This window comes from Zootoca vivipara, chromosome 3, assembly GCF_965207765.1.
Source record: "Zootoca vivipara chromosome 3, rZooViv2.hap1.1, whole genome shotgun sequence".
Taxonomy (NCBI): Eukaryota; Metazoa; Chordata; class Lepidosauria; order Squamata; family Lacertidae; genus Zootoca; species Zootoca vivipara.
This window is the reverse complement of record NC_142586.1, coordinates 38,425,700-38,440,828: the sequence shown is the minus strand read 5'-3', so window position 1 is coordinate 38,440,828 and position 15,129 is coordinate 38,425,700. Positions and strand designations below refer to the sequence as shown.

Sequence of the window (15,129 nt, the reverse complement as noted above, 5' to 3'; positions counted from 1 at the left end):
ACAGGCTCCCAGAGAGAGAACAAACTTTGGTTACATCTTGCGGTTGCCTGGAGTGAGATTAACTAGAAGCCCAGGTTTGAATGACATACCAAGCCAAGCTATGGCTTGGTTTATAGCAGCAGCAGCAGCAGCAGCAGCAGCAGCAGCAGCAGCAGCAGCAGCAGCAGCAGCAGCAGCAGCAGCAGCCGCCGGAGCCTCAATTTCCTCTCAGGAAACCGGCAGACTCACTCATTCACAACAAGTCATGATTTGGCCTATTGTTATGTCCAAACTGGTTGGTTCTTTCTTTTTTGAAATATTTATTTATTTATTTTACAAGTAAAAAATTGTCACATTACCAAATACATAACCATATAGTGTGTAGAGATTTCTCTAAATCCCTCAACTTCCCACCTTCCCCTCCATGGGTCCTATTGTCAACTGCATAATCAGTATTTTGTATCTTTCTATATTGTCCATTGCATTAGTTGACAATATAGAAAGATACAAAATCCTGATTATGCAGTTGACAATAGGACCCATGGAGGGGAAGGTGGGAAGTTGAGGGATTCAGAGTAATGTGACAATTTTTTACTTGTAAAATAAATAAAAATTATTTCAAAAAAAGAAAGAAAGAACCAACCAGTTTGGACATAACAATAGGCCAAATCATGACTTGTTGTGTGTTAGAATCCTGCTAATGTTTTCATCTGTTTACAGTGGTCTCCTAAATAAATTAGAAACTTTCCCCATTCTTTCTTGAAGTTACTGTCTTCTTGGTCCCTGGGTCTTTCTGTCTTGTGCTCTTATTGAAATAAGTGCACCCAGGATGTGAAATGTGTTTGCCTTGGTTGCTTCCTAAAATACCACTTATTCAAATATCAAGATCCAAATAATCAATAGCTAGCATTTCTTGCATAGTACCCCCAGTCCCCGGCCCTTGCTATATAGAAAATGCTTTTAGAAACTAATGAACCTTTACAACATAATATTACCACATGCTCTGCCAAATATCTAGTGTGTATGGATTTCTGTCCTCCTAGACTTCCTACTGGCCATGATGGGATAGATATTTAATTCTGCAGGTTGACTTTTGGTAGCTAGTAGTTATTGACCTCTTTGATTACAGGTAATGTTTGTACACTTAAAGAATTAGTAAGCACTTGCACAAGTTCTGCTGGTTTGAGTTTGTTTTAGGCTATGGATAGATGTGAACAACAATTTTGTGGCTTGTTGTTCTCTTTAATGGTGGACACATAATACTAGAGTTTGAAGTATGTAACAGCAATCCAGAAATTGGTTCTTGAAATTCCTTCCATGTTACAGCAGTTCATCTGAACCGAGATTTTTCCAATAAATGTTGAAAACGTTAAGTCGGATCAAGTCCTCTTCAAGTTTATGCATACTGAAAGTGCCAGAGGATGACTAATAGCTGTGAATAATCTAATGGAAGCTCTTACTGCTTTATTTCCCAAATGGGTGTTTGCCAACAATCTTGAGATAATTCTGTTGTGACTGCAAAATGCTATCTTCATAAGAAGTTTTTTCCTTTTGTTTATATTTGGCTGGTTTGTTTAGAGCAGTTGATTAGGGATAGATGTTCTGTGTCATTGTTTCCCACATTGTGCACCATGAGAAGTTATTTTATAAGCCCTATATGCGTAAATGCAGAGGAGGCTGCCCTCTGCATCTCAGCATGATGTACTGTTCTCGCCTGTCTTCTTCTAATCAGCTTCTGTTGGGAGTGGATAATTTGGTCAAGCTCTCTCCATTGGGTGCCATTGTATCATTCCTAGCACGGGCTTTCTATTCCATCATCTTTCAAACAAAAGGCATGCTAAGAACCATGACCCATGCAGAAACGCTGAAGTGTGCTTCCTTGAGGATTGGTCACTCATACTCATACTCTAAATCCTTTAGTAAAATGTGCATCTGAGGTCATTGAAGGGGAAAAGTGTTCACTGGCTATTGGAACCTTTGGAAACACTGCTCACCAACCCTCTTAGTATGTTGATTTTTATGAAAGCTACCAAGACACTTTATTAATATATAGTAGAATACAGAAGAGTAAGCACAATACATTGGTGATCTGGGTTATTTGGAAAGGATCAAGGTTTATGTATTTTGCTGCTGCTGCTACTACTAGTTTTCTGTTGCATGCACTATTTGTAATGGCATATATCATTTTTTAAATCTGATGACTTCCCTAAAGGTTTACAAGGAGCTTCTACTGGATCTTAAAAGTGGCTGGCATTTGAAATGTTTGTTTAAACCCGCTTCCATTTAGGCATCATGTTGTGCTGCTCTGGAAATGCCATTCCCCTCTGACATCCTGCAGGTCATCCTGGATTATATTTACACTGATGAAGCTGTTATAGTAAAAGGTAAGGCTGTTAATAGAATGGGAATAAATTACATGTTTGGGGATCTGGGAACAGTAGGAAGAGGAGATGAAAATAGTATCAATAGCAAAATGCCAGCTTAATGGATTAAAATACACAAATGGTATAATGTCATGTAAATCCAACATTTAAAAATGTAGTATTACACAATATTAAAAACAGTTTGAAACAAGTGTAAAAAGCCAGGATAAAGATGTGTGTCTTCAGCATTTGCTGAAAGCAGTACAATAAAGGTGCCGGACATACCTATGTGGGAAGTGAATTCCACAACTAAGGGACTGCTGCCAAGAGTGCCGCGACCGCCCTGAGCTTCTGAGGGCAGTGGAGCAACCAAGAGGGCCCCCTCCACTCATGTTAGCACCTTGAGAAGTTAGGGAATGATGTGATCTTTCAGGTATTTGGGGCCTGAGTGGTTTAGGGCTTTAAACATTAAAGTGAGCACCTTGAATTTGGCCTGAAAATGAACTGGTAAGCAGGGCAACTATTTTAAAATGGCATTTAAGAGACCTGAAGGAACTCAGCCATCTGGATGTTGCATTTTGGATCAAGTTTCTGAGTCATCTTCAAGGGCAGCCCCACGTAGAAAACATTACAATGATCCAGGCTGGAAGTTACTGCACAGTGGCAGGGCCGGCTCTAGGTAGATCCCCGGTGGCGCGGTGCGCCAGGGCGCCGGGCCGGGAAACCATGCTGCGCCCTGCGAGGGCGGGGGTGCCGGAGTGATCTCCGCCCCTCAGCGCCAGGGCGGCCGACCTGCTCGAGACTGCCCTGCACAGTGACCAAGTCATTTCTGTACAAAGGGGGCCACAGCTGTAGCTGAAAAAAGGCACTCCTAAGTACCTGAGCCTCCAGTGACCCCCAAGCTGCTGGTCGTCTCCCCACCTCCTGGAACACAAGCAATTGGGGCACATAGCACCTCTGTCTTTTCAGGGCTGAGCTTTCTCCAAGCACTGATCTAACACATCAGCTGCCTCTCCTGGTTTGATTGGAGCAGAGAGACAGAGCTGGGTGTCATCTGCATATTGACGACACTTTACTCCATATCGCCTTATGACAGAGATGCAGGTGGCTGATTATGTAAAAATGGCACCCTTTCTTCCCTAAACCAGACAAATATGAAAGGGTAGAGGAGGGTTGAGGCAACCACTAGATCTACTAGGACTAGAACAAGTATTGGGAAGTTGCAAAGGCATTTGATTAAGGTTGCAGAAAGCTGAGATCTGTACTTTTTTCCGGTAGCCTCAGTATGGCACACAGAATAGGGATAGTTTTTTCTAGAGAGTGACTTGCACATTCCAGGCAAGCTAATCATCTGAAACAGTTTGCAGTTGAGTGGGCTGATTCATACTGTGTTATGTTAGACTATAATCTTGGCTGAGTTAACAGATACAAGATACAAGATACAATTTTCCAATGATTTCCAGAATCTCAAAATGTGGAATTCATCTGCAATATTCTTGTGGTAGCAGATCAGCTCCTTACGTTACGACTGAAAGAAATCTGTGAAGTAGCCATTACCGAAAAACGTGAGTTGTTACTGGATTGACCCTGTAGTAATGCTACTTATTGTTTTAAAGTTACACAATAGCTCTCATGAATGTCAAAACATGATGTTATTTATCATTGTAGTGTGCCTGTTAAAATAAAATGTTTAGGCCCAATGACTTTCAAATTGTGCTGTAATGGTTTGTCCACCTAGTAATGGTGGACAAACTTTCTGAAATAAAGTTTCCATTATAAATCTTTCTTTGCAGTATGCACCTGTGGAGCATGAATGGGGGAATTTTAGATAATGCATTCCATTTGTGCAAGTCCAAATAGCCTTGTTAGTGCCCCAGATGATCTATGTACATACCCTAGAACAGGCATCCCCAAACTGTGGCCCTCCAGATGTTTTGACCTACAACTCCCATGATCCCTAGCTAGCAGGACCAATGGTCAGGGAAGATGGGAATTGTAGTCCAAAACATCTGGAGGGCCGAAGTTTGGGGGTGCCTGCCCTAGAACATACCCCAGAATTTTCTGCAAAGCACTATAAATTTATATTGTGGATAAGTGGCATTTAACAGAAATGGCTTGGGAAATGTATTCTCTTCTTTTTCCCTCCAATTTCAGTTACTTTGAAGAATGCTGCTGAGCTTCTGGAGTTTGCAGCTATGTACAACGCTGAGCAATTGAAACAATCTTGCTTGCAATTCATCGTTCTAAACATGGCAGCTATACTTGAAACAAGGTAAAAGCAATCCCTGGCACTCCATGCTCAACTGCTGTCTCAGACCATAACCCACAGGGAAATGAGTAGTATATTAACGTGCATTGAGAGTTTCCTGCTTTGACACCAACCCACCAGGTTTAAAAAGCAGTTTGAAAATGTAATACGTGAACATTTTAAAATAAAAGAGCTGGCAAGCGAGTGACATTGAAAAACACATGCTCTTTAAAGAGAATGCTTGTGTCACATTTCAAACAGATTTTCAGAATGGAGTGAGGGAGCCATTGTTTAAAAGGTTTTGGAGGTTTGGCAAAAGTAACTATAGCTCCCTTCGGGCGTTAAGGCTCATGTGTTGAGTAACATGGGAACAGGGACACGCCACGTACCGGTAGTGTACAGGCCCTTTGAGTATTCAGCTGTGTACAGATAAGCTTTGTCAGCATAGATATATGTGCTATTCATCTGAAGGCTAGCGGATGGAGTTATTTCTGGTATTTATTGCCACTTCCTGCTGCCATGCTACTCAACACAGGAGCATTAATGCCTGAAGAGCAGGCTTCCCCAAACTCGGCCCTCCTGATGTTTTGAGACTACAATTCCCATCATCCCTGACCACTGGTCCTGTTAGCTAGGGATGATGGGAGTTCCTAAACATCTGGAGGGTCAAATTTGGGGATGCCTGCTGAAGAGGGTTTGTGCCTGTACTGGATCCCTGTCTTCCACTACATCAGTTTCAAGTTACATGGGCCTAGGCTCTAGATTTCCCAGTTCTGCTCCCTTAATATTTACCACTCAGATCCTTTTCCTGTTCTCATTCTTCTATGCTCTTCTATTTGATCCATTTTGCTACTGCTGCCTTCTGAATGACAGGCTGCCTCCCATGTCTAAACCAACCTTCCTCAACCTTCCAGATATTTTGGACCACAACTCCCATTAGTCCCAGCCAACATAGCCAATAGTTAGGTATGATAGGAGTTGTAGGCAAAAACATATGGAGGGCACCAGATTGGGGGAGGTTGCTCTGCATAATCTCTGCTCTTGTCGGTTCTCTTTCCTTTCATCATTTCTCCTTGCATAGTTCACCCGCAGATTCTCTTTTCTGTACTGCCATAGCAGCACCTGTAGTTCTTTGCTTGATTCCCGATCATGGGAAGTTGTTACCTGGAGAGCTGTTGTACCATTACTCTTTCCACCAACTCACACTTGTACCATTAATAATAATAAAAAAATGATTACCTGGTCTAGAATTGGGACTAAGCCAAGAGACAGTTCACAAGCAGGCATTTACAGGTCTAAGGTCTGTAGCAACTCAGTTGACTCCTAGCACTTTAGAATCTTGTTCTGTTATCAGTACACCCAAATACTTTATGAATTAAGTAGAATTTATCAAGATTGCCTTTCATTTCCTTGTGCTTGGGCACAACTAAATGTTGAGTGTCTTCAGCGAGCCACTCTTGAATTTGCATTTAACGTGTGTTTGTCTTAGGGCTCTAGATGTTTTAAGTGATGACGTTTTGAAGGACCTTTCCGTTTCCTACAGAAAAATGGTAAGTACTATTATTAGTTTAAGTAGGCTACATTTTAAAGCAGCCTGAGTGATGAAATGTCTTGATACGTCTTTTGTTAAAAGAAATTCTGACCAATTTATTTTCTAATTGTGCAGCATTGATAATCTGTCTCATGTTTTAAATTGCCATAATAGAAAAAGAGTCCCGCAGATACTAAAGCAAGACTCCTCTAGAGTCTGCTGAACTGTCGTTATAATGAATAAAATATAGGTTTAGAAACTTGGTCAAGGCTTCACCAGGTATTTACAACTTTACTCGGATTATATTACTCCAAATGTTTTAGGTTACTTTATGAATCGTCTATATATCCCAACACATCCTTAGATTAATCATATGGAGGGTTTCTCTTCCATGCCATACTTTAAACAAGGGATGGGTGGCTAATCATTTTTGGTCTGAGGGCCACATTTACTCTGGGGCCAGCCTCTGGGAGCCATATACCAAGCAGTGTGTGTGCCCCTCTTGACTGAAAGAATCAGTCCAATGACCCGGGAGCACTGGGCTCCACTCACGCCAGTGCTTTGTCACCTTTAATGTTTGTTCTCTTTGCTGCCACCAAAAATAGTGGGGTCTGGGTGCGGGGAGACAAAAAAATGTGGGAAATGAGGCCCCCAAACTGGGGGTTAGTCACTCTTCTTCCAAACTGAATTTTATGGGATTTCAAAATGTACAACAGCACAGATTTTTAAAATATGCATTCAATGCCTACCTGTTTTTCCTAGTGGCACAGCTTAACAAGCATCTATGATGTTGTAGATTCCTGCTATGGTCAGAAGGGTAATTACTCCATACCAAGATGGCCCTGATATTAGTTCCTTGGAGCCTGAGGAAGGAGAAACCTTTGTCTTCCTGAAAGAAGAGTTGAGTGCAGAGCAAACTACTCAGTAAGTGTCTGCCTGCCCTCCACCTTCTGCTGCTGTGAGTGATGAGGCTTCATCACTCTGCCCACCTCTTGCACTGCCCACCTCTTGCCTGCTGTGTTCCTATTTGTTTTCAGTTATTCTAAGCAGCCAATCTGCAGCTAGAATGGAACACTGTGGATTGGTGTCAGTAAACACATTCCATATAAAAGTTTTTAAATGGCAGAATTTTCTTTGGTAAGGAAAAATTACTGCCCAGACATCTTTTGGTTCAAATAGCAAGGGGGACTGGGGTGGGATGGAGAAAGGAGTAATTCGCTTTTAAATGCACTGTGTTATGTTCCCTGGGTATTGTAAATCCCCACTGTGAATCTCATTATCCCAATTCAGAGCTGAACAAGAAAAGATGGAGAAAGGGTATTTGTTAAAGCAGGGGATGATTTGTAGAGCTCAGACACTGAAATTTAAGGAAACAAATTCTTGTATTATTATTTTTAAAGGTTTGTCTAAAATAGTTTTTAAAAACTGGGTTAAGAAAAGACACGGTCCTGATATTGGGAAAACCTGGGCCTGGGAGAATGTAGTAAGAAAAGTTGAAATTCTGTTTGTCACAATAAAAAAGTGAGTGAAATCTAAATAAAAGTGTTTTGCTTTAAACCAGGGAAGCTCTTTTCAAAAAAGCAAAAGCAAAGGCAAAGAAGAAGCCACGAAAACGGTCAGACAGCTCAGGAGGGTATAATCTTTCTGATATTATTCAGAGCCCACCCTCTACAGGTTAGTGGCAGATGAGCTTTGTTTTCACTACTGATTTGTAGATTGCTTTTAAAGTGATTGTCAGTTAAGTAAATCTCCATACTCACAAAATAGAAGTGTACTAGGTATGGTTCTCAGTTTCAGTTAGTTCTGTAATGCCATAATTAGCTGGGATGTATGGATCTCAACATGGTTGAAGACTAGTCACCTGATACATTGTGAATATTGTATGGATCATGTGGGAAGCAGTTGGTATGCATGCTTTCTTGATACCATGGTCGAGTTATTTGTGACTCTCTACCTGTTCCTCTAGAGCCCCTCCCATCTGACAGGATCAGTGGAAGGTTTCTGATTCACATGTGTCAGCTGCCACTTTGTTTTAAATGTACTATTGTAAAGCTATTGTAAATCTGTTATATCATGTGACAGTTGTTTTCCAGGCTGAAAAATTGTTGGTGTGGGTGACTTGCTGGGGCTTGTTGCTACTGTATTACCATTTGTTTTTGCTTTCATTGTGTCTGTGGACTTGATAATACATAATGTTTTGATTAAGCTCTGTAAATTGTACCCCAAGGCTGCAAAGAGCTGTGCTGAAATGAGACAGGGCTTTCCCCTGACCTCTGCAGACAGTGGCAAGCAACTTCATTGCAGTAAAAGTGATGAAGCCAGTTCACTTGTGCAAGATGTGGTGCATTACGGTACAACTATACAATGCATAATAGATGACCTGATCACTGGTGTTGACTCCCAGAGCCTCAACAGGACCTTGCAGAAACAAACAACTTCAAGGAATGTCAGAATACATACATGCATCCTTAGCCCCCAGTTTGGCTGCCGCCCCAGCACAGGCAGCAGTAGCACTGGGCATCAGGATAAGCAGAAGACACTCTTCTGTTCCTGCACAAGGCTCAGTTTCCTGAACAGGAGCCAGTAAAGGCATTGGGAACAACAAACAGAGCTCTCCTCTGTGATTCTTCATTTCCCAGAAAGTACAGATAAGTAGTGAAGAGTAAATGCTGAGATTGGAGTGAGGAAGCTATCTGCTAAACTGGCTGTGTAGCAAGTGTAGCTGCTGGCGGTGTGTTTGTGTGTGTGTGCCTGGATGCAAGGGTGAGATCAGGGCTGGATCTTTTGAAGTCAAGCAGATGGACTGTAAGGCATAGGATAGCAATCCCCACCCCAACTCAAACAACTTTTGCATCTCAGGGAATTTACATTGCCAGGCTATGGTGTTAATCTAGCTTGAATTACAGAGACTAATCATTTCTTTTTCCCTTCCTCTCCTAATACTTATAGGGATACTGAAACTAGATAAAACCAACTCTATTGAATCCCTTCCTGAAATGCTGACCTCGGATTCTGAAGGTAGCTATGTAGGAGTGAATAGCCCCAGAGAGTTGCAGTCCCCTGACTTCACAGCAGGATTCAATGCAGATAAAGTTGAGGTAAGAGCATTTTAATTCCTCTTCTTGCCTCAGTGTTTACTAATTAAATAAAACACAGCATCTAATGCTTTTAAACATGTGAGCCAATCTTTTCTTTTTTTGCTTTTGAGTTGAAGGGGGGGGGGGAGAAAGCTTGGGGATCTTCTTGAACACCAAGCAAACATTGATGGGTCTTCAGAATTCTGGTGAGGCTGTGTTGAGACACATTTAATGTAATGCAGATATTACTTCTCTTCTTTAGTTGGCTTTTTTCTAATCTTTATGTATGCCACATAACAGAATACCTTATTTGCTTAATGTAACATACATTTTAAAGGAGTGAAATGGCTACATTGTTGCATTTAATTGAGTAGTTGTATTGGATGCAGTAATATGAATAAGTTATAAAAGGATTCTCTTAAAACTTGAAGGACTGTATCTCTTATAAATACCACTTACTGTGAACATGATTACACTCTTGAAATACGTTCACAGTGCAGTCCAGAGCACCATGCAGGGCTTTTGACATGTTAAGCCACAGATCCTGCCACACTGTGTTGCATGGCAAACCATTTCTAAAGCTGAAGGGTGCTGAAAATCCCACAGAATATGGGATTCATGCCAAGCTCTTGGGCATGCCTGAAGTAGCTCTCTGGATCTACTTTGGATTAAATGCAGAATCTGGTTTTGTTCTCATCATATTTGTCCGTAAATGCACATATTGTGTCTTAAAACTGTGTAATTTTAGTGTGCTTTGACTTTAGGTAAAAGAGAAAATGTGTGTTTCCAGTGCACACGTTCCAAATGCTAAAAAAGAGGTGAAAATACCCGAGAGAACATCGTTGCAAAAAATATCTCTTCCACAGTGCATTCCTAACAACAAAAACACCTCCGCAAGCTCTTCCAACTGGGTTATCAGCTCTTTTAGGTATATATAGTGTTTGTTCCCACGTGTGTCATGTGCTGAGTTATTAACAGTATTTGAGTCGGTTGCTGATGCCATGAATTAGGTAAGTTAAAATGTGAATTGAATTTCTCCTCCATCCTAGTGAGTCTTCATTGTGGAAGGGAAGTTCACATTCCAGAGGGCATTTGGCCTGCATAGTTGTTGACATGTTTTCTGATGCATCAGATGACCAGGTTATTTAGTGATAGTTGTGCACATTAAGTTAAAAGCAATTATATTGACTCTGTGTTGAAGGTGCTACTTCCCCCTTTTCATTGGGAGTTATTACAACTTTAGTTGTGTAAAAGTTACAGCCCAAACCTGCTGGCTTTTAAGGATCTACTTCATGGTAGCCTTTGAAAGAAAAGTCACTAAACTTCACACAAACTAAAAGTTAATGTATTGGGCATCGTCAGTGAAACTAAAAGTGTCCCTGGTGTTCCATGGTGTTGCATGTGTTGCCTGAAAAACATATAAAACATTCTATTTGAGGTTTGCCATAATTGAGGGAGGAGACATAAATTATACATCCAGTTACAAAATATATGCAAGATATAGAATATTTCAGTGGTACTTGACAAGTAGAATATAAGTAAAAATTGATGTCTTGAAAAGTAACAACTTGTTGTGGTGTTGTTGTTGTTTCATTCAGTCCTGCCAGCCCCCCTGCTATGGATTTAAGAACTATTATGGAAATTGAAGAAAACATGCAAAAATGTGGAAGCATGCCAAAGATAAATTCAGGGTTGGTAAAAGAAAATGATTTAATAAGAGAAATGATAAGATCTATTTGTGTTAATTTAAATTCTTAACTTACTTATAAAATCCTAATTTTTGAGGGGGGGCTTTGAAACTTTATTTTGGAAATAATTTTATGGGGCTCTGATCTACCTGATGATATAGCACCTGTCTTGCCTCAGAAATATTGTTTATTAAGTGCATGATTGTATAAAAATAGATCAGGAGGGATATAATTGAAAGATTTGTGCCTCCCTCCCCCGCCTCCAGTGGTGTTATCACAGCTATGGAGTTTCTGTGTGTTTGCTAATTTAGCACCTACGTAAGTAAGAAAGACCATTGAGCCATTTGTGTGATTATTTAATTGCCTGTAGTAAACCACATTTCTGTTTGTAATTTTTAGTAGACCCACTTCTCATGGAAGTAAGCTTTCTCAGAAGCAAAGGAAACTGATTGCTATGGCTGCTAAGGATAACAGCCCAGAGGCAGCCATGCCACCAACACCCCAAAATGCTGCAAAACCAGGGAATGTGTGGTATGTTTCTTAGTATGCCTTAGTGTTAATGCTTGTTGGCATCTATTTCAGTCTTTAAAATAAGTTTTGTTTCAGCTGAGCAGAACACCTAAGTAACTTAATAAGTGGTGAGGAATTTACCTGAACCTGAGTAGTATTTTCAGAATTGTCTCTTTTCTGGTGTGGGCAAGCTTTCCCGGGGTTCAAGAACAACCCTATATATACAAACTACTAACTACAGTGCTAATTTTGAGGAGTTGACTACTCTGTATGAAGTGTGATATGTTAATTTGGAATAACTGATCAGTAGGGTTCTAAGAGTCTGGAAAACCAGGCTATTGCAATCATCTATATTTTCTCTGTCAAGCTGCCTTATACAGTCATGCTATTGACCCATCTAACTTAGAGCTGTTCACCCTCTTGCCAGAATTCTTTCCTTCTCTTCTGCACCTTTCTTTTTAACTAGAGTTGTCTTAGATTGCATCTGGGGCCTTGTACAAAGTAAGCGAATATTGCATTTTCCAAAGCATTTCCAAAGTTTTGTAGTTTTCCACAGTAACCCAAGGTGAGTGGCGAAAACACACTGGAGACCTTTTAAGTTTGCATTATGTACCTGTCATGTTTGTATCCTGTGCTTCCTACCAGGAGCTCAGGATACATGACATTTCCCCACTGCATACTCTCAACAGCCCTTTGAACTTGGATAGGCTGAGAGATGATGACTAGGCCAATATTACACAGTGAACTCCATAGCTGAGCAGACATTTCAACATGGTTGGAAATTTATTTTTCTTTCCACTACAATACATTACACTGGCATACGTTGGTGTACTTCAGCTGTGGGATGAGTTTTGGTTTAATTTTAACGTGGGCATAAATGGCCAAACTTCCTTCATAAAATTCATTTGGCTGCAAAAAATGGAAAATGGCAAACCCCCTAAAAGCTTTAAGCAGACCATCAGTGTGAAATCTTATAGTATTTTTTTCTTTTAAAAAAATACTGGATCATTGGATCATGGAATTTATTTTAATGTCCTTTTTGAATACACACACACACACACACACACACACACACACACACACACATACTGCTGGCTTGATGACAATTCCTCATTAACAAACATGGTTCTCATTAAGGATTCTTGACTTAACTAATTTAGGGTGACAGAAAAAAGTTTGCATTTGTCTTAAGCTTGTTGAGTTCTGGTATAACCCTGGCTGCTTTGAAGCCCAAATGAACTCACATGCATACATTTGGCACCACGTTGAGGTTTCCGTGCTTGCCGTATGTGGCATTCTCCAGAACTTTTGTTTTGCAGTGAAACAAGATCCTTGTCTTGGAAATGCAGCAGCTCTACTGGCAAGACAACTTGCCAGACGGGTGTGGGGCCTTCTGGAACTTTCTTCTTCTTTTTTTGGTTGACATGGAGACTCAATATATCTTAAACCATGCTGGGCATTTTTCTTGCCAAAAGAAACCTCTAGTTTCACGGTTTGGGGGGCGGGGGCGGGTTAGGACTGTGGAATGTTCTTTGAAGATTAATTAATAAAAACAAACCCAGTGTTGAGCATTTTTGGAATCACAATTGTTGGCAAGCGAATAAAAGGTTGAAGGTAAACTAGCACACACTCCCAGCAAAAAATACCCCTGACCAAGTTTTCAAGGTGCACTTATTATAATAGTATTTGGTGGGGGAGTTGCTTGCATATAACATTTCAATCATCTTCTGACAGGATGGAATAGAAAGCTAAATTGGCATCATGGCGACCATTTCAGATAATGGATTTGAATGTTCATAAATAGCATTTATTTCACTTCTAATGCCTGGGGCTTGTGGTATATTAATTAACAGTTACATGAAAAAGCACGGAGAAGCTTGGGATGGACTTGACCTATAGGGGCCAGCAACATTGACACTTCAATTATAACAAAAGTCTGCACAGGAATGTATCCTTCTAGAGAATGAGAGCTTTTAACATCCAGCAGGCAAAGCTTGGAGCATGATACTCACTGTGTACAAGTAAAGGGTTGTAGCTCAGTGGTAGAGCACCTGCTTTCTCTGGAAAGCCACTTGCCCGCTGCTTGTCAGTTTCCGCAGTACTGAGCTTGTTGGACCAGTGGTCTGACTTAGTATACGGCATCTTTCTGTGTTCCTCACTTGGGGCTTTTTCCTAGGCCTCTTTCCTCCACTGTCTTTTATTAGGCCTTTGCACCAGCCTCTAATTCAAACAAGATAGAATTATAGCAGCACACAAAAAAACCCACTTTGCAATAGGAGAGTTGTATTTACTGCTATGCGAAACAGATGGAATAGTACAGTTAAAAGAAGCCCTGCTTACTAATCTGTCCAAATAGAAATGTATAACTTCCTTTGAAATTGGCCCAAACCTAAAGAGGGAGACAGGTTTCAGAGCTGCAAGGGTAGTAGCTGATGACTTTCTGCATGGCTTATATTATTATTCTCTTCAACTTTGCTACAGCAGGGATGCTAACTGTGAGCCAGTGAAGCTATCTTGTATTCAGTCTGACCGTTTCAGCCCTCAATGATCTTTCAAGTCTCATGCAAAAGCTTTCCCCAGTCCATAGGAGCCAACTCCTAGGGGCCAATGTCCCTTCACACACACCCCATAAAATATTTGAGGGAGAGGAGCCCTCCAAAGTCAATGGCCATTGTCATTCAAATGGTATTTATGCCATGTCGTGATCAGTTGTGCAGGGCGAGGCTTATCTGGCCTGCCCAATATTTTATTCAAGTTGGCACCTTTCCCCCAGTCCTGAGTTCAGCAAAACAATTAATCTAACTTTAAGCCAAGTACTATTCTCAAAACGAGAGTTGCAAATCAAATGTTGTTCCTTTAAAAAAGAAGTTGTATTTATAGATTGTGCTCAGAAGATAATTACTGTACAACAATGTTAAAAATGCTCTAAAGGATCTCTCCAATGGGCAACAATGTTTCAGTGTAACTAATGGTAAGGTAAAGTGATGCCTCACTGTTTGTGAAGAGTTGGGGAATAACCAGATCTTCTTTTACCCCGTTCCCAATTGCATTAGTACTAGAGTATGTGTCTGCAGCCTTCATCCACCTTTGGTCTTCAGTTGTTGTTGGACTACAATTCCTGTCATCCACAGCCAGTCTCTATGGAATGTGTGGTCCAACATCTAGGGACTCAAGTTTGGGAGTGCTGGGTGAGGCTAGTAAGCACCTTGCTTAGTAACTCCTGTCAATTTTGTAGGGTCTTCAGTATACTTAAGATGACTCAATAACTCCAGTTGGTTGGTAGGGTATAAATACTCTTAAGTAAATAACAGCCATGGATATGCAACAGATTTATGTGAATTAGGATTTTCACACAATTTTAGTCTGTTGGTAAAATAATTTTCAGACAGGAAAATCTCTAGGATCTTCTGGAAGTTATAACATAGAAGTTTTTGATTCATTTAGTTTGGTGTGACTCAAATATAGCACAAAAGGTGCAAGGGTTTGAGACTTTATCCCTCTTTTCTGCTAAAGGGCTTCTTCATTGCAATCTGCTTCGCCAAAGTCATTCCGTAATCTCTTGGAGGATGGGAAAAGAACAGTTGGTGCCAGTTCTGGAAAACATTGTGCTAAAGTGATGGAAGATGCACAAGATCAAAAATCTCTGAGGTGAGAAAGTATAACATTTATTTCCACATTTCTGGCAAGCACGGAAGTTGTGCACATCAATATAAAAAGCTATTTAAGTACTTAC

At 40.6% G+C, this 15,129-nt stretch overlaps 1 protein-coding gene across 3 annotated transcripts in view; it reads left to right on the top strand.

Annotated features, from left to right (window-relative positions):
- Positions 1–15,129, top strand: part of IBTK (inhibitor of Bruton tyrosine kinase) — a 53,556-nt gene that overhangs the window by 35,206 nt on the left and 3,221 nt on the right. For 2 of the 3 annotated variants that reach the window (XM_088665926.1, XM_035109524.3), the window contains 11 exons: positions 2,267–2,363; positions 3,806–3,907; positions 4,497–4,614; positions 6,080–6,140; positions 6,918–7,045; positions 7,683–7,795; positions 9,071–9,219; positions 9,963–10,126; positions 10,797–10,889; positions 11,286–11,417; positions 14,910–15,044. In XM_088665926.1, the coding sequence (XP_088522052.1) occupies positions 2,267–2,363; positions 3,806–3,907; positions 4,497–4,614; positions 6,080–6,140; positions 6,918–7,045; positions 7,683–7,795; positions 9,071–9,219; positions 9,963–10,126; positions 10,797–10,889; positions 11,286–11,417; positions 14,910–15,044 (1,292 nt within the window). The remainder of the gene's footprint in view (positions 1–2,266; positions 2,364–3,805; positions 3,908–4,496; positions 4,615–6,079; positions 6,141–6,917; positions 7,046–7,682; positions 7,796–9,070; positions 9,220–9,962; positions 10,127–10,796; positions 10,890–11,285; positions 11,418–14,909; positions 15,045–15,129) is intronic. The other variant, XM_088665925.1, reaches the window with a different exon arrangement.